This window comes from Argentina silus (assembly GCF_951799395.1).
Source record: "Argentina silus genome assembly, chromosome: 3".
Lineage (NCBI taxonomy): Eukaryota > Metazoa > Chordata > Actinopteri > Argentiniformes > Argentinidae > Argentina > Argentina silus.
In genome coordinates this window covers 12,499,691-12,523,883 of record NC_139657.1, presented here as the reverse complement: position 1 = coordinate 12,523,883, position 24,193 = coordinate 12,499,691, and the positions used below count along the sequence as shown (strand labels likewise).

At 42.5% G+C, this 24,193-nt stretch overlaps 2 protein-coding genes across 4 annotated transcripts in view; both read right to left on the bottom strand.

Moving 5' to 3' along the window:
* Window positions 1-18,235, bottom strand: part of eps8l2 (EPS8 signaling adaptor L2) — a gene marked incomplete at its 5' end in the record, with an annotated part of 22,082 nt that extends 3,847 nt beyond the window's left edge. The window contains 17 exons of one of the 3 annotated variants that reach the window (XM_083666106.1): window positions 1-18; window positions 655-760; window positions 865-899; window positions 1,377-1,578; window positions 1,893-2,041; window positions 2,685-2,759; window positions 2,881-2,969; window positions 3,418-3,544; window positions 3,839-3,915; window positions 4,130-4,239; window positions 4,374-4,453; window positions 4,850-4,999; window positions 5,976-6,137; window positions 6,996-7,060; window positions 12,500-12,546; window positions 13,051-13,089; window positions 17,953-18,235. The exon at window positions 1-18 is cut by the window's left edge and continues 114 nt beyond it. In XM_083666106.1, coding sequence (XP_083522232.1) covers window positions 1-18; window positions 655-760; window positions 865-899; window positions 1,377-1,578; window positions 1,893-2,041; window positions 2,685-2,759; window positions 2,881-2,969; window positions 3,418-3,544; window positions 3,839-3,915; window positions 4,130-4,239; window positions 4,374-4,453; window positions 4,850-4,999; window positions 5,976-6,137; window positions 6,996-7,060; window positions 12,500-12,546; window positions 13,051-13,073 — 1,515 coding nt within the window. Of the gene's footprint in view, window positions 19-654; window positions 761-864; window positions 900-1,376; window positions 1,579-1,892; window positions 2,042-2,684; window positions 2,760-2,880; window positions 2,970-3,417; window positions 3,545-3,838; window positions 3,916-4,129; window positions 4,240-4,373; window positions 4,454-4,849; window positions 5,000-5,975; window positions 6,138-6,995; window positions 7,061-10,129; window positions 10,203-12,499; window positions 12,594-13,050; window positions 13,090-17,952 lie in introns of those variants that run through there. The other 2 variants (XM_083666105.1, XM_083666107.1) reach the window with 2 other exon arrangements.
* Window positions 18,236-19,508: 1,273 nt separating this feature from the next.
* LOC310802864 (transmembrane protein 80-like) lies at window positions 19,509-22,322 on the bottom strand. Its single transcript, XM_083667439.1, has 6 exons — window positions 22,311-22,322; window positions 21,883-21,899; window positions 21,599-21,692; window positions 21,340-21,432; window positions 20,994-21,195; window positions 19,509-20,488 (listed from the first exon to the last, which is right to left on the bottom strand). Exons 3-6 carry the CDS (start codon window positions 21,612-21,614, stop codon window positions 20,476-20,478), a joined length of 324 nt encoding a protein of 107 aa, XP_083523565.1. The 5' UTR covers window positions 21,615-21,692; window positions 21,883-21,899; window positions 22,311-22,322; the 3' UTR covers window positions 19,509-20,475.
* Between the last annotated feature and the right edge of the window lie 1,871 nt (window positions 22,323-24,193).

The following is a 24,193-nucleotide window of genomic DNA, read 5'->3' as shown; positions in this document are numbered from 1 at the left end:
TTTGTCATCCTCGATCACCTGCAAGACCCACATCACATCATCATCATTGCAAAGTCAAATCTCAACCATAATATTTGGAATAGACGCGAAGAGACATATTCCAATCAGAGTTTTGAATGATAACAATAATAGCGTTTGCATAATTAGATTAGATTAGATTAGATTCAACTTTATTGTCATTGTGCAGAGTACAAGTACAGAGACAACGAAATGCAGTTAGCGTCTAACCAGAAGTGCAAAAAAGCAGAAAAGTGCAGTGTGAACAGTATATACAGGTAGTGCAGTATATGAGCAGTATAAGTAGTGCAGTATAAGTATATGTATTAGCAGTAACATTATAAGCAGAATAAATAGAATGCAGTAATAATACTGTATGCAATGCATTTTCAGACTGTTCACTGAAATTCTGGTGAAATAATCGATGTTTTCTCAAAGAGCATTAGACAAGGTACAATACAATCATGCTGAAGATTATTGAGTTGTTACTGTAGGTATTTTGTTTTGCTCTGCTCAGCACTATTTGCTCAAGCAAAGTGGGGCCTTAAAGGTGCCTGTTGATGTCGACTGTAAGAGAGGGTAAAGGTGCATAAGGACGTGAAGGTGTTTAATGTGTGTCCCTTCCCCACCTCTCCGTGCCCCACAGCTATACTCTACCTCTAGCACCTCGTCCTGCAGCACTGACAGCTCATTGGCATTGCGGGCCACAAAGTGGTAGCGGATCTTGGCATATTTGCGGGAGGGTGGCATCCCATTGTAGGACCTGTGAGGAGACAAAGTCACGTGGTCTTGTAGAGTACAGATTCTATATACTGTGGGTCAAATGGATATAGAGCGTTTTAGTAATGGTAAGGACATTCAACTCACCCATTGGATGAGCTTGAGGACTGAGTTCCATAAAACTGGAAGACAGAAGACAGGAGTTGTCCGGGGTGTAGTGGGTGTAGTGTACTGTATATCTAAGCCAGGGGAGGCTGGTGGAGGTAGAAATCGGAAGACGGGCTCATTGTAACGTATGGTGTGGAATGAGGAACGATCATTCAACACGTGCGTTTGATACCATTCCTCATTCCATTACAATGCATTACAATGAGCCCGTCCTCCGACTTCAGCCTCCACCAGCCTCCCGTGGTCTAAGCACATGACTTTTGACATCAATTGCCAACCATAACATTAACATTTAATTTGAGCTGAGAACCAAAATGCCTACAACAGAAAAAATAATTTCTGAAACCACCTTGAGCTTCTGAATAAATGGCGAACCGAAGAAATATCAGTGAGCAGAGGATGAATTACTGTGACAACGGATGCCTAGGAGACATCAACAGTCTCCTCCTCCTCCTCTCCAACAGTCTCCTCTCTGATCTCTACACTCTCACCTCATCTGAATGCTTCCTGTAGTCTGGGCTTGAGAGGGACATAGGACCCCCGGGGGACATAGGACCCCCGGGGGACATAGGCGGACCCCCGGACCCCTCTGTCTCCCATGGCGACGTTCTGAAGAGCTCCACTGGGGGCTCCCAGCCATTCCGGAATTTAGGGAAGTAGGGAGGAGCACACTGGTCTCTGGGCCAGTCCGCCCTGCAGAGGAACACATATGTATACCAATGTAATCACAACTCTCACTTTTACATCTACTGTACACACACACACACACACACACACACACACACACACACACACACACACACACACACACACACACACACACACACACACACACACACACACACACACACTACATACACACACACACACACACACACACACACACACACACACACACACACACACTACACACACACACACACACACACACACACACTACATACACACACACACACACACACACACACACACACACACTACATACACACACACACACACACACACACCTGGGTCTGGTCCAGCCATCTCCCAGCAGCTCAAAGATGGTCATCTCTTTAGGGGAGAGGTGTCCTCTCAGGAAGTCCACAGCGTCTCTGGACAGGTGAGGGGAGATGACGGAGCGGGGAAGCTCAGGACTCCCACAGCTCTGGAGCACCTGCAGGTGGGGTCATGGTGAGGTCACACTCTGGGTTTACATCTGCACTCTGGACCCAGTCCTACACTGAGACACTGACAACTCACACTTCACGACATGTAAATCATGCTTTGACGTCAATTTGAGTCATGTATGCTGATCAATTTAGGATTCGGCTCTCTGTCAGTCATGCGGGGCCGGTCTAATGTGTGGCTAGGCAAATATGCCCTTCATTATGTAATTGCTTCTGCACCTGGAGTGGAAAACCACATTGCTGTGCTCTGGTGAGAGACCTGTAAGGATTGTGACAGTGGGTGTGGTTCGCTAAACAACTACAATAGAAGGAATGTTTGTGAATACAACAATACCAACCTTGAGCTGTTCTCATTAAGCTCACTTAAATAGATTGATGAAAGAGCAGTTTCATGCTCTTGTGTATGGTTAAGCCATTAGCAACATACTGTAGAACAGTTGGATGGCTAGACATAATATGGATATTGTTTGCCTTATTGAGACAACTGTCATTAATCTTATCACAATAGCAAATGGAAGGGGAACTGGAGGGGAGGCTGTATATGTCTGTCTCAATCCAAATACGGTTCAAACGGAATATTTGATATCAAATGTCTTCTTTGTGCAACGTATTTGTGTTTCTGTGCCTCACCAGCTCCAGAGGGCCGAAGAGGAAATGGACCAACTCAGATGCACTCGGATTCTGGATGTGCTTCTTCAGTTTGGCCTGCAGGGGGGCAGAAAAAAACAGACACACTGTCAGAGCCAGTTCACCCACTCTAATCCAACACTGTACAGTATGGACTGGAGAGCAGTGGAGGGTTGTGCTACTGTGTAGGAGAACTCACCAACAGGTTGAAGGCCAGCTTCAGTTTCTGTAGGCTATCAACGAACTCTGCCTCAGAGGGGGGCTTGGCCCTCAAGGTCAGCATGCCCTCTGTCAACAAGCAGAGCAGAGCAACAATGATGGCCACACACAGCCTACAGGGTTACTGCTTCACATAGGTCAACTAGATCACACGAGGGATGTCTTGTACATGTATGTCCCAGTCAGAACACGGACATCCAGCTGTACTAATGTCTCATTTCGTCAACATCAGTCATGCACAGTACACATCCCCACATGGAAGGGTTTGGAGAGCACAGGATATACAGCAGGAGAGGCTGGCAGAGGTAGAAACAGACTGTAAAGCATAGAATGGCATCAAACCTCATTCCATTCCATGCATTACAATGAGCCCGTCCTCCGAAGTCTACCCCCCCCCGCCAGCCTCCCCTGATATACAGGTAAGAGGACATGCAAGAACATAAGAGAGAGTAAGAAAGACAACATGAGTATTGTCGAGAAGTTTGTTGTCACCACATGAGAATAAGAGGAGACAGACCTGCTGGTCCTTTCTTCTTATTCTTCTTACTCTTGTTGCGCTGGTTGAGCTGAGAGAACGCCTCAGCCGCCTTCTGCAGCCGGGCCACAAAGAGCTCGATGTCGTCCAAGGCACAGTTGAGGATTTGCTGCGAGGAAGGAGGGGGGGCAGTGAGAGAGAGAGAGAGAAAAGACAGAAAGGGGCTTCGATAAGGCGGATGAAGGGGACTGGGATGTTTGAGTCATCATGACATGGATGAGTGTGAAGATAGGAAAACAGGAAAGAACACACAACTGGGTACCTGTTCACTACTGTCATTTACAATAGTGAACAGTACTTAGTATGCAAGCTAATAATAATAAGCAGTTTATTGTCAGAGCAATATGTACGTAGTATTTAGCCATGTACAATGCTTTGTGGTGTGTGTAAGAGCAGAGCTCACCACGTCCTTCTCAATGCGCTGGGCCAGCTTTTCATGGGACTCTGGGTCTTGATGTGCAGAGCCTCGTCTCTCCACATCTTACATACAGACACCAGACACAGAGTTATTTCATATGGGGAATCCATTAATAATGACAAATATGATGATAGAGAGATGGTCTTTGAGTGTGTGTGCTGTGTGCGTGCACACTATGTGGTGTGTGTGTGTGTGTATGTGTGTGTGTGTGTGTGTGTGTGTGTGTGTGTGTGTGTGTGTGTGTGTGTGTGTGTGTGTGTGTGTTTGCAGCCTCACCCTGCATGCTCATGGCAGCGACTCGTCCCTTCACACCGGGGGCGGGGCCCTTGGGGGCTGAGGGTGGGATGATGGACTCTCGATGGTGTTTCATTTTCTCCTGGTTCACCCTAAGGGATGAGAGACAGATGAGGGATCAGATTATTGGGCTCAACTGTGCGATTTATGTTTGTGTGTGTGTGTGTGTGTGTGTGTGTGTGTGTCAGCAAATTATTTTTCACTTCGTCAGCAAATAGTTTCTCACTTCAAGGTCTGCGGTCGCATTTTTTTTCCATGCTTGTTGTCACCCAGGGCACTGTCTATGTCTGCATGAACCATCTCAGCCTGCAGGGAGTATATACAAGGAGAGACAGGATCAGTCAAAAGACAACAACTACTGTTTCAAAGAGAACGCAGAGTTTCAAAGTATGATTTTGGCACAGTACTGTTATTACACCAATGAAATAGCATAATTCATAAAATGTATAATTAACTTGTTGTATGAGGATCTTCAATGATAGTGCTTTAGGTAGAACATAACTAATTCTACCAGTGTGACACATCGCAGTTTGCTGCATAATTCCCACCAGTGGGCCATAGATAGGCAGAGATGAGTGGAGGCTGGTAGAGGTAGATATCGGAGGACGGGCTCATTGTAATGCATGGAATGGAATGAGGAATGGTATCAAACACGTGGGTTACTACTTCCACCAGCCTTCCCTGGCAGAGACAAAGACCCACCTCAACCTCGTCACAGTGGAAGAAGTGGATATCGGGCCTGTGCTGCTCGTTGTCCTGACATACCAGCAGCAGGACAGATGGATACCGTGTCTGATTTAACACTGTCTGACTGTGATGAATGGTAGGGAGAGGGAAGTTCTCCAGCTCTTCCTACGATAGCAAATAAAAGGGAAGGAGGGAGGGAGAGAGAGGGGGGGGGGGATTACATATCAAATATGTCAGGTCATCAGTAATTGTACCATAAAGGTCTGAAGGTCGATCATTGGCTCAAACACATTATGGCCTGATAGATGTGGCTGTGATTGCCAAACAGTTCAAATGATGGTATGAAAGGTCATATTCAAGGTGTGGATGGCCATGATCACAATGCAACTCCATAAACATCTATAAAACCAGGCAATAATCCTGTCTACAAAGAATTGAGGTTGTATACTATTACATGTAAGTCTGAGGAGATGTGTAGAAGACTGAGCCCTTTGTTTAGTTTCTGTCATGTTAGAGGTTTCAATAAATGATACTTAACAATGAACGGTATTTCTCACTTGCTGTTGGCAGAAATGTACAGTGGATTATAACTCACTAACAGGTTCAATGTAGAAGACCTCTTAATGGAAGAGAATATAAATAAATTTTTAATACCACCTGATCAATGGATCGACCATAAATCCTGGACTATTAAAGGAAGAGTTAAGGTTTTTCGATGTTCGACCTAGTGTGTCGTAGGCTCATCCAGACACTTTTGGCGGGCATTTTTCATTCTTGAGCTTTCTTTGGCTGGCTCGGGGTTAGCATTTAGCCATACCAGTGGACATGATGGAATACACTATCAAAAGCACAGAAAAAGTCTTTCAAACGTTTTTGGGTGTTCCGTAGATTATATTGTTTCTGTACGTCCGCGTTGTTTCACTCAAGTGAGCAACAAGTTGCACTGATGAGATCTAACATCAAAGAACTGAACTATCCCTTTAAGGGTTTATGGTTGACGGTGATCAGGTCAAGTATTTATATGTAGATATGTCATTCTACTGTGACCATAGGTGACAGTAAATAAAATCTGAGACCTTTGCTACTTGTTATGAAACCTCTCCCAGTATTGCAGGTGGAGAGGAAGTTCACTCAGTCTCACCTGTGTGTCACAGTCCAGGAGCCTCACAGCCTTGTCGCTAACCTGGAGCAGCATCTCCTGTGTCCAGATCTTGTCTTTAGTGTCCAGCAAGGCTAGCTTCTTGATGGCATCGTCCACTGTGGCGATGGACTCTGTTTTGTCCATCATAAAGGTGGACAGATGCTGAAGAGAGAGAGATAGAGAGAGACAGACAGAGAGAGAAAGAGAGAGAGAGAGAGAGAGAGAGAGAGAGAGATGGGGAGAGAGAGCAGACAGAGAGGGGCCCTGATAATGGAGGAATAGGACTGTGGATGTTTGAGTGATCATGACATAGAGTGTGAAGATAGACAGGAAAGATCTGCGTACAGTAGGGAAAGAAGTTGCTCATAATATTCATGGCAGATTAATGCCATCAATGTTATAGCTCGCTGGTCTACTCTACGAGATTTCTACCTCTCTGACGCAAAACTAACAGTTGAATTTCTCATACTGTAGACCCGCACTCCTTATGTAAATACAGCTTATGTTGGAAAACACTAATCATTAGAAATTCTGCATTATCCTTCTGATATCAAACTGGAGAGGTGGCAGCACTCAATCTGGAATCTCTGGCACTCGAGCGTGGGTGTTGGCAGTGTGGGTGTTATCTGTGATTACCTGCCCCATGTCAGATAATGGGAGAGCATTCAGGGAGATCCTACCCACAGGTGGACACAGTACATAGTTCAACAGAGCTCTATGCTACACACCTGCCACACATTCAATAATACACGCTGGAGTGATCAACTGACCTGATTACTTTATTACAACAGAGTGCCACTTAAGTGAAAGGCAATTAAACATTAACCCAACCGCTAAACCACCCTTTGCATTTTTAGGAAGAGAGGAATAGACTTTATAACATTTTAGCCAGCGCTTTGCTTTTTACATACTTTACGTGACACAGACATTAGTAAAATACACTGTAAAGTAACTATCATAATCTATAATCAAGGAGAGAGATAGCGAGAAGGAGAAATAAGGGAGTAAAACAAGTCTTACCTCCACATGATACTGGGATGTCTCATGCATGATAACATTGGAGTTGGAATACTTCTTTCTCTGCTCTGTAGGATTGGGAAAAAAGGAGGTTTTAGTGTAGGAATAAGAACCAAACCCACTCAGTCACAGCCATGTCCATATCCAGTGTTAAAAGCCTGCGCCACTGACCTGAAGCCCACATGCTGCCTCCAGCACCTGAGGTGAACAGGTAGATGAGACTAAGATGTGATGTGGACTGAGGAAAGCAGCCAGGGCACAGGGCAATAAGGAAGTGAATGGAGCTGCTAATGTGTGTGCGCATGCATGACTGCACACATGGAGGAAAACACCACTCACCCCTCCACTAATGGACAGCTAGCTTGTTGCATGTACTCAAGTATGTACGCATGTTTATTTGTTTGTCCGTTTTTTGTATGTATGTATGTATGTATGTATGTATGTATGTATGTATGTATGTATGTATATATATATATATATATTATTATTATTATTATTATTATTTTTATTTTTTTGTCTATTCATCTGCTGATTTATTTGGTACTGTATGTTTGCATTAAATATGTTTGATTAACTTAATGTAACAATTTATTAGCAATCTATATACTATACAATCTACATAATGTACTGTACTGTATACTGGCCTACCACTGTTCAGAATCAACTCAGCTGTAGTAAGAAAGATATGCCTGTTATAACAGCTACTATAAACCATTAACAATTCACCCATCGCACCAGTCAGGGGCACATATTTACCTGAGGGTTAAAGGTCAGTTATTACATGCGTTCATTTTCCCAGCAGCTGATCTACTTCCTCATTAATGCTACAACATGATAGATCAGGGTTAGCTTTACTGTTGTCAAGATAACGTTTGTTATCTTAGATTAAATCAAATGCTTGATCTCTACAAACCAAGTAACAGCACTGCTCAGCTCAACACTTTTTCCTCCAATGAGTAACTGAATACCTTTAACCTGGTATGAGACAATTGACAATTCACCGAAATAGAAATGTAAACTGCCCAATGATGGTTGGTGTGAGCCATCCTGGGGTGGAAGCGCAGGTCACATGACGCCAGTATTTCTATACGTTTCTATAGTAAGGCACTATATGCATTGGATTTTCTAAATGCACAAAAAATTGCATTGTTTACATAAATTATAGACATAGGTATTTTCAAGCATTTCTGCGTCGTTAACTTTCTCTTGCTACGGTAGCAAATGCTGAGGTAGTTGTTTTGATCCAGTTCAATGTTAGATGAGTGTGCCGGTGCTTGTGAGGTTCATTGACCTATGTATGCTCCAGGTGAATAGTCTGCAGGTAACAATTAGGGGTAAACGAGAGCTTAAACGGGTAAACGATCAGCTTCAGAGCCAGATCTCATATCAGTTCTCTGGTCTCTCTCTCCCCCACCCAAAAGAGTCAACATTTTGCATATCGCTTTTTAGCTTTCACTAAAAAGCTCTCTACATACACTACAGTATGTTGTGCTTAAAATAAATAACGTAATGCTATACCGTTCATTTCAGTGTCTTTCTGTTGCTGCATTTCACATCATCTGAATCAACATTAAACACATCAAGTAACATTTATTTGTGTCAAGACATAGAAAAGCGAGCTAACTTATCTACCTAACTGCACTGCATAAGATGCATGTTGATGCATGTTGGTGCAGCACTGGGAGATATGATATCAGTAGGTTTTACGGACACATGAAAATATTTACTGCCTGTCTACAACTGACAGTTGCCTGTATGTCCTCGTACTCATTCTCAGTCCTTGATTGACTAAGGAAATATGTGGATGCGTTCCTGCTTCCTTCCTTTTGCCACCCATCTCTCTTCCTGCTCAGTCCCGCAGGTGAAACACAAGCGCAGGCGTCTTTGTGAAAGTCGAGCTCGCCCCATGGCTTATTAATGACTGACATTTACGCCAATCAATTCACAGCGCTGCGACAGCTTGCAATGAGAGCCACTTAGCAGGCAGATGGGCAGATCCACACAGAGATCTACAGAGCCACGGGCCAGTGATAAACATGCCTGTCTGGCAGCCCATCAGATCAGGACCAGGTCCACTCTAAATGACTTCACAACAACATCCTGGATCACTGCTCCTCAAAGACTCTCCAAGCATACAAAAGCACATCACACTCTGCAGGCCTCTCTGGTCCCTAAATTACCAATGAGCACCTAATACAGTATGTTTTGAGTGAAAATGATATTGTACAGTATGTTGAAGCAAGGCTCCTAGCTGCTCGTAGGATATAGCATTTTGAACTATTAGACTCCATACTAGAGGTTATTATTTATTAAAAAAAGAAAGAAAAAAAAAAAGAAAAGAAAAGAAAAAGAGGATTGTACAAATACAATAATGTGTCTTCCATTCAAAAGTCCCAGATGAAATGACTCACATCACATGAGTGTATACAAGTTCAAACAGTTTTTAAACAGTAATCTATTTTCTTGGCCAGGCATGTTACCGTCTAAAAGAAAAAGCTTTGCCTCTCAGGCTATCTAAATCAACATCGGCTGCATTACCACGGGATGGCCTTTTCATACGGAAGTGTGCTGCTGTGTCCATGCAGATTTCGCCATATGTCACCAGAAACCAAATCATATCGACGCATCTCGATAGCTGATTTCCCTCCCATGTTGACAGGCTTTGACTTTGACTACAACAGACTATTGGTAGAGTGAATCACCTGGCTGTGAGGACTACAGGTTTAAATCCCGTTACAACCCATAAGGAACTAAACACAGGTATCTTATAGAAAAACACATCAATTAAACAGACAGTCAAAACATAGAAGCAAAAAAAAACTGGAAGAAAGACACATACATACTGTATACAAGGTTGACTGAGAAACAGAGTATAGAGAGTTAAATACACATTAAGCACCAAGAGAACACCTCCTTCATAGATACAGAGTGAGAGAGAGAGAGAAAGAGAGAGAGAGAGAGAGAGAGAGAGAGAGAGAGAGAGAGAGAGAGAGAGAGAAAGAGAGAGAGAGAGAAAGAGAAAGAGGGGGGGGGGGGGGGGACAAAGGAGCAGGAAGAGAGAGACGTGCCAATCTCAGAGTATTTCCACCTGCTGACCTGAGCCCAGGTGGACAGTATATCTAAGATAGGAAAGGTACCTGATAAAGACATGCTCCCCCCTTTCAGACCGTCAAATTCACTTGAGAACGTCTGTGTGTTGTCCGGAGCCCAGGGCAGATTGGTCTTTGTGTGGCCCCTATCTCTCTGCCCCTCCATCCTCCTCCATCCCGCCCCGATCCTGCTGATAACGGGGCAGGTGGGAGGCCCTGAGCAGGATTTGCATCGCTTGTCTGCTGCACTGCATCGCAAGAACGATTGGGGGATTTTTGCATGGGAGAGGAAAGTGATATAAGCAGAGGGGACTTTTCCTCTCCCCTATAGATTCAACAAAGAGAGTGTAACAACATTATCTCTCTACCTCCCTTTGAGACACACACACACATAGACACACACACATATGACCATGACTACGCACACGCGTGTGCGTGCACGTGCACACACACACACACACGCACGCGCGTGTACACGCACACATACACACACACACTCACACACACACGTACGCAGTCCCACCTATCCTGGATGGAGAAGGTGAGCATATTGTCCCTCCCCGCCCCACAGTGAGATGGTAACAGCGACCATCTGCCACACAGGAGAAAAACAGCTACTAGAAAATAATCTTGCTTTGTTATGGCTGAATTCTGAGCAAAGGCTTAGGGTTTCGATCTAACAGTATGGATGCATGTTTAACATGTTTGATGCCACGAAGTCTTTGTCGAAAATGTCTACGGTTGTGTACTGTAGGCACCCAGACAAGGAAAGAGACAGTTGAACAACATAATGGACCCCATAGGTACCGTCAAATTCTGTCATTTTACACCATTCTCATTTAGGCTATTTAAGCCAGACATTGATGCTAGTTATCCTTCAAAACTGTGGTACATGGTCTTTACAATATTTTTGTCCAGGCTGTGTTATACAATGGTTCTCTATGCTTGCAGGCTGGAACGTGGTGCTGGAGGTGCTGGAGGAGGCCAGTGAGCTCATGTCTGAGGCAGGCTGGGGAAGGGCAGGGGTGGGGTTGGATAGACTGACTGGTACAGATCCTGCTCCCCTCGCTCCCTGCTTTTCAATGCCTCATTCATTCACCTGCAAGACATGGACATCCACACCCTGTTCCAACCACACACTAAAAACAGGCACACCCTGCCCTCGCTGCAAATGTAACATTGTATATTTAGGTACTCACGTAAACACACATCCACGCAAATAAAAACCCACATGAAAAGCAATCCATCCCAACGACTATCATTTCAAAAATCGAGATTGTGCTCCGTGAATCACAGTGTCAATGGCTGGCACTGTGACACCTATGCAGGGTGGAAATACAACCAGCAATAACATAAAAGCATATGAATCTGTCCACACATACGGTATGCACACAGGCAAACAGGCACACACACAAATACACACGCAAATATACATACACACACACAGACACACGCACACATACATACACACACACACACACACACACACACACACACACACACACACACACACACACACACACACACACACACACACACACACACACACACAACACACACTCCCAGCGGATCAGGCCTCTGACAAGCCCCCCATCACATCTGTCCCACAGAGACACCACCCTGTGTCCTCCAGTTACCCCACACAGCAGGGCTATCAGCAGCACCCGCAGAGAGGGCAGTAGAGACGAGGAGGAGGAGTGTTTGAGCAGGCAGGACCCCTAGCTGGAACCTTGACCCCCCTCTTATCAGTGCAGGAGGAGGGCATTCAACCAGACGGCAGTGGTTGGCCAGCCTAGGGAGGCTGTGGGGCCACAGCACCTCTCCCACTAGATAATCATAACAGTGACAGCACTGGGTTTCCTGGCACAGTCATTTGCTTAGCAAATTGACGATTGTTATGATTTGACTCAATTACAATGCTGATAGATCCCTGTAGTTTGACCATTTTCAGTCTGTGGCCAATCCAAATCAATGAGGGACAATAATGCAAATTGCTTTACGAAACAACAAATAAAGGCCATTTCCATAATGTGCTATAGTAAACAATCCATTGATAATCATACAGGACAACAAGAGCAGCTCAGACATGCTAAGTGTGCTTACTGACTCATACAGTACTGTAACAAGATCATGTTTGAGAGCTAGAGTATAAACATAGTCATGAACACACAGTACAGCACTCCACTCATACATACACTGTACCAGCGGAGGCTGGTGGAGGTAGAAATCGGAGGACGGGCTCATTGTAATGAATGGAACGGAATGGTATCAAACACACACGGAGGAATGATTTAATACCATTCCTCATTCCACTCCATGCATTACAATGAGCCCGTCCTCCGATTTCTACCTCCCCCAGCCTCCACTGCACTGTACAAACATGCATAGAGCACCACTCCCCACACCTCCATGGCTTACCGTAAAGGGCCTTGGCGCTTATCTTGCTGTCAGATCTGGCCACCCCACTGCGGAGAGAGGAAGAGGAGGCAGGGTTACGTTGTCTGCCCTTCATTTTTTCTCCTACTCCCCTAAACAGCAATGTCACACCGCACAACAGACACCGTCCCTTTTCACACATGCAGTACACACAGAGCACTGTGATATACGCAGAGTGTCCAAGCAGACTGGACAGGACTGGATGAGATTAGCCTGAGATTCAGAGCATATGGACCAGGGAGAGGGAGAGGGAGAGAGAGAGAGAGAGAGAGAGAGAGAGAGAGAGAGAGAGAGAGAGAGAGAGAGTGGGGGCGTGGGGCACATGGAGCAGAGCCTGGAGCCAGGAACCCAGGGAAAGCAAACATTCCCCAACAGAGCAGCTCTGTAAACTGGGACCCTGACCCACACCTACTCTGACATACTAGGTTAGTGATTCTCTCACTACGTGAGACTGTGAGTCTGGATAAGGGCATCTGATGGAAAGGTAAACGTGTGAGGGGGGGGGGGTTAGTTCATGAACGTGGGACACTTACTTGGCCGGTCCCAGGATACTCATGTTTTAAGACATCCACCTGTAGGAGGAACAGAGGGTGAGAAGAGGGCGGTAGGTAGGAGAGAGAGGAATGAAGTGGCCAAAAGTAAACAGTTTCCCCACCTGAGTGAGAATGTACATTCTTCAGTTCACACCCCCGTATCTAGATCTATCTAAGGCAAATATTGATTTAACTTAGTTTGCATTCCTCATGTGTTATTTAACCTCAAAACCTCACACAAACATTGGCAGAGAGAGAGAGAGAATCAAAATGGCAACTTATCAAATACTGTTTGTCCCTTTGATTCTCTTTGTCAAGGTGGTAAAATGTCCTATCCCTCTCTATGTGAGGAGCCTGTAAGAGGCGTGTGTCTGGACTCTGGGGAGAGTCAGGTGTTGAACCTGTATTGTTGTCGTGAGGGGACCGTGGAGGCAAACAATGGCAAACAGCAGGCTGCTATGTGCAGTGTAATAAGATACCCACTATCGATGAAGATATTGAAATCGTTTTTCAATTAATTAAAATTGGAGCTGTTTTATACACATGCAGGTGAACTATTAGCTAATTACTGCACATGCTCACAATAGAGCGAGGGAACAAACTAAGGGGTAGTAGAGCGCTGCCCCCCCCCCCCCGCCCCCCGCCCCCCAATGAAAAAGAAAAAAGTGGAAAGAAAGAAAAGTAAACAAAGACATGGTGTCGCCCTCTCTTCAGACTGCCTGGCAACTCCTACATTACAATTCACCGATTATGAACTTATGTCATGTGTGGTAGAGTATGCATACATGTAGATGACTCTGCATAACCATAAAATACTTAAGATGATATTGGTAAATAATGAGAGATGTCTGACTTAATTCAGTACATTTAGATTTTAGCCTGCCTATTTTAGAACTACTGACCATCATCTCAAATGAATCGCTGTTTCGCTATACAGTGGGTTTTTAACAGTACCATGTATTTGCTTTGTGACATGGATGTCTTCCTGATCCTTCTTGGCCTTTACCTGATGTGACTTCTACACCCTAAGAAACCATGTATCTCTTTAAGCGACTCACGCTGTTAGTGTTTATTATTAATCTTGTGTTGAGAGGGCTAGATCGAATGTCAGTTGCTCGCATTTTAAGTGCTTTGAATGGTCAGCCCCGACATCCTTTGTGGCTTTGGGCAACGTGCCCAGAATGGATGGTCAGGAATATATTGAAATGATTTTCTGAACCACTTGTGAATGATGAAATACAGCATGACAAAACACTTCCTCTCCCAATGCCTTGTTTTGGACTATACCATCTCCTACATCTGGCCACTCTGGCAGAGAGGTTATGTTGTTGTGAGATAATAAGAACTACATAACAAGTGCCAGAGAAGCACAAACATGAGTCGTGAGAGTCACTAGGGCTTATCTAGCATCTGATCATCAAGAAGATAATCACCCTCTAAAGATAATCCCTCAGAACTTCACAACAAATAAATGAACTGCTCAAATCATAGCATAATCATTTCAGTTCCAAATGTAATGTTGCGCAATCCATTTTAATTCGCATGGAGAACAGTGTCTGATTCAGGTTGATACAATTCAATCTAGAGTCCCATAGTTTGATGCGCTCTTTACGTACCGTAGGTTACAGTGCTAATCCCTACGCACCATTTGCAACAATATGCTTAGTAAGGAGTTGACAAACGGCCAGACCAATAGGAATGAGACAAGTGGAGCTAGTGGTGCTCAATTCAGCAAGGCCGCACAAAAGATAGACTTCCTCTTTCTGTCCTTATCTGTCCAACCATCTTTTCTTTCCCATTGTTCTGGGCCCTGGCCTGGATCCAGGCTTCAGGAGGGCGGTGCAGCAGGAGGAGCCCAGGGTGTCATATGTTGTCACAACCCTGTGGTGACTTGAGTCGGCACACTTCCTGTAACTCCTTCACCACAACATCCACTACAGTCCTACAGTACAGTGGTAATCACCATGTAGAACCATCATAGAACACCTGTGTTCTAGAACTAGGATGAGGACTATGATGATAATAAAGAGGTTGACGATCAGGAGGATCTAAATAAATATCTATATCATATAAATGTATCAGCAAAATGTCACAAAGTTCAAAGATCAAAGCTCCTGTGGTGGGCCTGGTTATAAAACAATCACTATCATCAGATATGATGCAATATTCCAAATGAGATTTGTTTATAAGTGGTGTTTACCTAAAGGCAACAGAGGTGTGACATACTTATGATAAAATACGATTACTCAATACTCCTTTTACAATACTTGACCAACCTACTGTACACTTCACATCCAAAATACACTGGTAGTGTACAAAGGAGCTTGCATATATGTAATTCCTAATAATCATTAGCATTAGGAGTATGTACTAAATGTACAGTATGCTGTTTTACCTCTGACTGAATGAGCTTCAACTCTGGTTTAGCACAAGTATATTACAGTACTCAATACAGCAAATGTAATGGTAATTGTACATAAGCTATAGTTCTCCATAATAAATTACATAACTTTTTAACTTCTGAAGCCAAGACTTTGGCCAATCAATAACAACCTGTTTTTTAATGATTTAACTAGGGCATTCTTAATTGCATTTGATATCAGAGAGGGCTGTGATTAACATCAATAAGTGGACAGGGTGTTTCAAGAGGTCAGAACAACATGTTCTGGCAATACATGTGTTTAATTATTGTGAAAAGTTTGGTCTTGAGAACAGGCTTGGAGGTTTTTGTTGTGGATCTTTAACATATTCGGTAGAGTGGAACTCCTCACTCAACACTAATCAGGTTTCATACCGTATGAAAGGAAGTTCAATCAACAGCTTTTTGTCAACTATAAAATGTGGTTAAGTGACTATCTTTCCAAATAATAAACATATCCAATGCCAGCAGACACTACTGGATCTACTAGGACAAAGAAAGTTCCACGCTTCTGAACAATCAACATACTAATACATTCAAAAGGTGTGACATCTGTTTGGAAATACTGTTCGAAAATACGGTAGAAACAAAAACAGAAAAAGAATGTGATAAAAACCACAAACTACTGGTGCTATAATTATGACTCAACACAGGAGATTAGGTGTGGAGTTTCTGAGAGCTAATTTGTAGCACTTTCTCAGGGTATGGTATGTCTTCTCAAGAGCAGTTGGATAAGTAGATAAGCCAGTTCCGAGACAACCTCAAATCAAATGACACCAAGATTCAAGACAATTGTTTCACTATCCAGCCCTTCCTATAGTATGCTGGGGTACACTACAGATACATTAGCATTTAGATATTGAATACATTTTTTGAATTGTTTCTCTAGGGTACATCTGGCTAGGCTAGTAGTGCTAGTCTATCTTCCCAGTGAATTGGCCTCACATCAACTCTGCAATGACAAACACATTCCCTCACACAATGAGTACCAGATCTCCTCCAATCCCTAATCCCAATCCCTGTACAGTATCTAGCACAATCTATAATGCATAAATATATAAATATTATAAATACAATAAACTATACAATGGTAGAAAACAAAGACAAAAGCCATCTACAGTACTGTCACTACTAAACAGAGTTTTGAGCATTGACACAGGTTAATTATGTAATGCGTAAACAAAACAGATTAGTTTGCTCATCTGAACTTTGTCCCCTTCTCATGAATAAGTACTTTAAAAAAGATAAATGAGCATGTGCAGGTTATCTAATGTAATGCATTATAAATCACTCCATTCAGTTTGTAAGCACTCAGTGGCTTTCTGTGTATATAGTATAACAATGTATTGTTTGCATGTTGTGCACAATAACATGAATGGCCCCTAGCCAATATCAGGTCACATGTCACAGGTCGGGTCACAATGTTATACATTTACATAGCAGAGGTTCTAAAATATTTGTGCTGTGACCAAAGGCTTACACAGTTTTTTGTGATTCACCAAGTAAAGAAATCTCTATATTCCTAGAAACTTTCTGAACTATGCCCCCAAAGTATCAGAGATGACTCATCAGTCAACACTCAACATTTGGGTAAAAGTATGGACGTTAATTATAGATAGCTATGTAATATACCATTTGTGAACATTTTAAATAATATAAATGATCAATTTCTAGTAAAAATTATAATAATTATTCATGGCAACTGCAAATATAGCGTAATAATTGGCCTATTTGTGGTAGGCTCTATCCAGTGTACTGTAGTATGCTGCAGTTGTAAATGTAGTAATGTCACACATAACGACACATGATGATGCTGAACTTGTCCACATGATTTTGACATCATCCTGTTGTAATGACGTATAACATCTTATGGAAGATATTGTTCTGGACTTGTCATGTACTCAATACTGGCTGATAAAAACATGTTTAGTTATATAGGGTGCCTATCTGTGCTGCCTAGTTGAGTGTCCTAATTTACCCTCCACCAAATCAAGGTTGTCATGTTGAACTCTGCATGTTTCCCCTCTGCACTGTGAAGCCTTTATTCTAGTGAGTACAACTTCAGTCAGATATTATTGTTTTTTTCAAATGTATAAAGAGGTAATTCATCAATTAACCCATCCTTATCTCACCAATCCAGTTCTTTATGTAGGAATATTAAAAGTAATATCCAGGTGATAGGCTATTTATCATATTAGCCTCCTGACAAGTGGCTGGAATGTGAAGAAAACGAAAAATGTAGATGAGAATTTTGTAATATTCATATTGAATACAAATATGTATCTTCTACAGTTCCACATGCGCACAATTCTCATTTAAAATATTTAGTTGCGCAAACAATTTGGGGAGCAACAATTCAGCCTAAACTAGTTTTGACTTCAGACCAGTAAATATCAGACTTGGAACAGATGGACAGCAGTAGACACCTGTTCAAAACACAAGTCACAGTGTAGCCTACAGTAGATATTCTCAAAAGCTCTTACCCAACGGTGCAGCTCAGTTGTCTTTTTCGGATGGGACTCTTGTAAGGTGTGAAAAAAGAGTGTAATGGTTTTAACTCCGTATGACACTGACTGAAGCATCAATGTGCCATTTCAGTCAGTATCTCTTAAAACGCCAGTCTGAACTTTGCTCCTCAGGTGGTAACTTGCGGATGGTGGTTACGGCAAACCGTGTGTCGGCGAAACCTCTCTGAAGTTGAGGAATAAGATGAGGTATTCTTAAATAAATGACATGTAAATGCATGTAGTGGCTGCTCGCTAATGATTTTTGTTGTCGGTTCTCATAAATTCGGGAGGGTGTGCTGATGCAGATGAGTGACAGGTGACTCACAGGTAACTCAACCTGCAGCAGGGAAGGGGAGGAGCCCATACAGTATGATTCAGTCGTGGCGGGCAGGGGTATGCCTTATTCAAGACAAGCATGCACAGGCTTTACTCCAAAAAAATATGCCATAGGCTTCTTTAGGTTAGTGTTGCTTGGTTTTCGTTTCTAAGCTTTTGTACTACAGCTTAATGTCCAATCAACAGTCTTCTTTCTGACAAATAACAGGAGCCTGAACAGAAGCCTACAGTAAATGAATTATAGAACACAATGCACCATCTCAAAAAGAGAGCTTGATGTGATCCACTTAACAGTTTATGATGGAACCCTTGCAAACGAGTATTTAAGCCATTAAAAAAGTGTATTTGTGGACATACAATATTGTACCGATGTATATGTTTTTTTTTACTGGCTGCAATTTAAAGTCAATATAACTCCCACAGGTGTGTGTTACTTTGTATGGCAAGGGAGAGGCTGTTTCAAGTAGGTGAATGAAAGAGGAGCAACAGCGTGGAACATTGCCCTGGTTTCAATGTCACAGACTGGTAAGAATGCCCCCTCTTTGTCCAGCCATCTCTCTGCCCGTGTGCATATTGACCATGTATGAGAGGTTTAACTCTCAAAAGGGAAATCAATTAGAATAATTGGCTCCAGCATTATCAATAGGGGAATTAATACAAACATTGATGTGTAGTACTCCTGAAATATATAAGAAAGATCTATCTTGTAATTATTCAATAACCGAGTTTAGGCATCTTTTCGAGGGGAAAGGTCTTCTGGCATGGCCAATATCAATCCACATACCAGTAGCTGGAAACAAACATTCCAGGGTGCACTAATTTATGCTCGCTCACACACTGATTATACCTGTGTTAGTAATGCATGTGTGCTCACAGTTGTTGCTTAAGACTTGCACACAGGCATGTAATATGTTTCAGCAGGCTACTTTGGGAACCTTGAGTTTGGGCTGATCATTAACCTCAGCTGTCACTACTGAGAAATGACCTGTTTAAAGAGTGAAACGTAGAGGGGCGCCTCTGAGCGAAAGCAATAAACAGAGATGGCTGAAAGCACCATTACCTACCAGATAAAGACAGGTAACTAAGGTGCTCTATAGCACCAGGAGAATGAGTGTAGCAATGAATTCATCTGACATCTGCATTTCATATCTTTAATAAGGTGTAGTATAATGGTGTACTAACAAATCCACCAAAGGATATGGCAAACACCACAAGTGTACCTTGTTGGGGATATTAATAATGATATCATATAGAAATTATATTTTTGAGTGAGATCATTTAGAAACGGCAAATATAATATAAAGAAATTATGATATTTAGCGATACAAAAACAATATAGACTGACACTTAGATACATATTGGTATATAATATCCATAGTTAAATTTGTTTTGCTACAAAGATTCATATTTGAACAGCAGGCACCAATTACAGTGTGATTGAAAAATATACCACTAAATAAAACACTCCAGCTTGATAAATTATTTGAATGTAACCTGTGTGAGGATTTTGGGGAGATAACAAACCTTTACGATTTCACACCTAAACTATGAGTAGATATGACTTCATTTCAGAGATACGAAATAGGAACATACTGCACATCATTTCTTTCAATTATAAAATCACTGTCCCTGTCAGTTAAAACACTACTATGACACCTCTGCCCTCTACTGGATAAAATAGAATTAGAGTAACACAAACATACAAAATAAAACATATCTCAACAGTTCAGGAATCTGACAGTACAACAGAACAACATATATATATATTTAAAAATGTAGGTATAAAAGATATAAAACATTTATTGAGAGATATTCCTCATGAGACATTCCTTTAAATGTGTTTGTATTTTTAATGTGACTACGACACCAAGTCACCCCCATATTATGATGCCTACACCCAAACCAGCACACTAAATTCCCTGAGATATTTTAGCATCCTTACACATAGTGTATTTAACCAGCTTATAACTTCATAACTTCATAACTCATTCATTCATCAGTCAGCTCATCCCAGAACCATTTGAAATGTGAACATCTCATCACCTGCATCCTCAGCCATGTAAACCAGTGCAGCAGCAGCCAGGTTACCCTCTACCGTGTGTGGTAGTGAGAGAGTTCTGCTGGCATATAGGTGCTGATAGAAGCCAAGCGGAGAGAACTCCCTCATGAGTAGGCACTGCAAGACAAAGGTAAACACACAAACTCTGTGATTTCACACCTGGCTTATAAACATTGAATTCTAGTCATTTTGCCTGATAAAAAAAAGCATAATTCCCGTACAAGACATGTTTTCCTTAGATCTGTCTTGGGAGGAAAATTGGAGGACGTGACGACATTAGACAAGGTATACAGTAACACTTTGATGAATGAAACCTGAATCAATTATTCAAACAAGGCCTGTTCATGAACAAAAGAAGAGACAAAGGGAAAGCTCAATGCAGTCAAGCCATTCAAAACAAATGTAAGGAGGCCAATGACTTGGAAAAATCCTGTCAATATAAATGAAACATTTTGTCTCTTGACGTAATGAAGTACTTGTACACATTTGATACCCCAGTTTACTCAGAACTGGACTGAGAAATGTACAGTATCGTACAACGCTGTCTACTAGTGAAACCTCGCCATCAATAGTAGAAGAGATGTGGTTCTGATAAGCGGTTGTAACTGATGAGAGATCTGACCTGGTGAAGCGTGCCAGCGTGATGAAGGCCAGAACCCCGCCCAGCCCATAGACGATCAACAGCACAGCGTTGATGATGACGTCAGCCCGTAGCACGTACGACTGCCAAGCCAGGAAGTACACAGACAGCAAAACTGTTGCCATAGTCAAGCCCAAGTTAGCCCCGACATACAACTCGTTCTCCTGTAGGTTGCCCCTCATACCTGGGGAGAGAGAGGGAAGACTCAAGGATAGTGGAGAATAATATGTAAGATAGGAGAGTATCATAATAGTTGTAACATTGTGCTTTCATCATTTCGAAGGAGGTAGGTTTGACCGGGCAGTAAACACAGCACCCAATCACTCACCACAGTAGAGACGGAGAGCCTCCACAGCAGCCATGACCAGAAGTAGGCTCAGGTCCAACGTTAGGTTGTCCTCAGGATAGGTCAACACACGGCCTAGGACAAACGGCAAACATAGCGTGGCTCAGAACAAAACACTGTTATGTCAATACTGTCCACGACGACTTCAATGCCTCCAATGAGTCATAGTATACTTTGTTGTAAATAAAGGTGCAGTGCACAAAAACATAAGCTAGCTAGGTTAACTAGTTAGGTTACTCACTCTTGTAGATGATCATGCTCAGTGTGGACAGGAAGTAGACTACATAGTAGAGAGCAGCCAGGTAGAGCAGCAGCTGGAGGGGAACGGATGACAGCTGGAGGACGCGTTAAGGGACATTTTTCATTCTCTCCAGTAACTGCTGGTGTGGACAGAAGGCCTACCAGTGTGTCTGCTTCAGATCAATTCATTTTGATTTGAGCTAACTTGAGCCAAACTAACTGCAACTTGCATTGTTACTGGTGTCTGGTTGTAGTAAAGCTAGCTGGAATATCTGAAAAGGATACCACAATAGCAGATTTGCCTGGAAGGGAAGGAAGACATGCAGTCAATGATGAGATCTTCATTCCTTGAAAAATGTGGACTATAAAACACTCACACATAGACACATAGACACTCACACACACACACACACACACACACACACACACACACACACACACACACACACACACACACACACACACACTCACAGACACACAGACACACACAGACACACACAGACACACACACACACACACACACACACACACACACACACACACACACAGCAAGAGAGATAGGCTAGCTGACCAGACGTGAATATAATCTAATTATGTACCTAGCTAATCTGATTTAATAAACAGTTTGTGGTTTCTACTTGAAATTAACATTATTTGTTAGAAAACTCAGCCAACCAACATAAATCGGTGTCTATAGCAACGCGTCTACCAACCTGGTCTGGTCATCGCCATCTTCAATTTGCTTACTCTTTTTTCACCAGTGAGTTCCGAGTAAATACACTCCATATCGCCACCAAGTGGACTGGAAGGTGGACTACAGAACGAGATGGAGCATCCAAAGTCAAAAACAGACGTCATGCGTCAAGTACATATACATTCTAGCACACGCACCCACCCACACGCACACGCACGCACGCACGCACGCACGCACGCACGCACGCACACACACACACACACACACACACACACACACACACACACACACACACACACACACACACACACACACACACACACTGGTTATCTTTTGGAATGTGGCAGTGGCAAAGGAAAAAAAAGTGAAGAAACACACCTGCTGGTAGAAAGCTGGTAAGAATGTGAAAGCTAAATGATAGCAGTCAGTGTACTTGAGTTTAACATTATGTTGTCAGACTCAAGTCTATGTGTGAGACAAAGCTACTGCTGTGCACTCAAATAATATGCTGTTGAAAGAAACAGAAATATATTTATTAACAAATGGTTCTTCTATAATGAATTGCATTTGGTATTCTTCATGGTGTAAACATTGTTACTGGGTGAACCTCATCAAGAAGGTAACAACACATTGGTCCAGCTTTAAAAGTGAAGTCTGCCCTTGTCTAGCCTACTGAATATCTTTGAATAACTCAGATAGAAATGAATAGAAATAGACAGTTTAAATTAACTTTGTTGTAAAAAAAAAGAAGTGATTTTATAGCTTGTTCAAAGTTTTATTTTTTTACTCATCATCATCATCATCTTTCTCTCTTGCTCTCTCTCTCTCTTGTGTCTCTCTCACACACAAATACACACATACACGCGCGCGCACACACACACACACACACACACACACACACACACACACACACACACACACACACACAATATACAATATACAATATATATATGTGTAATTTGCGTGCATGCGAGTTACATGTATATATTGGATATACAAATACCAAAATGAACTGCATTAACATGGCCAGCTGTTTCATTGTCACTTGCAGCCTCTATCTCTCTCTTTCTTGCTTGTGTCCTCTAAAACAATCTGCATAGTGTGGTAGAAATAACGGAGGCGTTGTTTGGGTTGAACAGAGGAAAAGGGGGGGGGAGACAGAGAAAGAGAGATGCTCCAGCTGTGGGGGGCAAGACAACAAAACAGCATCTCACATACAGGGGGAGGGAGAGAGGGGGAGGGTGTGGGGGGCTGCACACAGTGGCATTGTTTAAGGGGGGGGTGATGCTGATAAGGGTGAGAGAAATGGATCATTCCCTTCCTACCCAGGGAAGCCTTTACAAAAAAACCTTCTCATTACTGCAGGAAAAACTGAAGGAATTCAAAAAGGGCACACATACAGTACATAAGCCTGATATGAGTGAGTAAAACACATCACTAGATAATGTGACCAGCAGGACACATTGCAAATGAGAGGGTAGCAGATAGCTGTATCAGAGGAGCGGTATAAAGATAGTTAGTTACTGACTGCTGCTGTATTCAGTCAGTCTTCTGGATTAGTGTTTATTCTTGACACTGCAGTCAAGGGAAATTAAACGTCATCTGTCTATAGCATTCATGAACTGTTAATTATCGTCCAACCTATTTATGCAATGCTTAACATATTTTACATGTAATTTATGTCATCATTTCAAGTAAGCACAGAACAAGATATCAAAAGGACATGTATCTTGTGTGTCACATGTTTTATTTTCAAATAGCTTTTACTTTGTTTAATAATTCTTATTTTCTATTTTAATGCTGCTTATTTGACAAGATTTACAGTATGGGAAATATTCTATTATCATAGAATATTGATCACTGTCAAAAACTGTCAAATCAAGTCTACAGGAACAGAGTTAC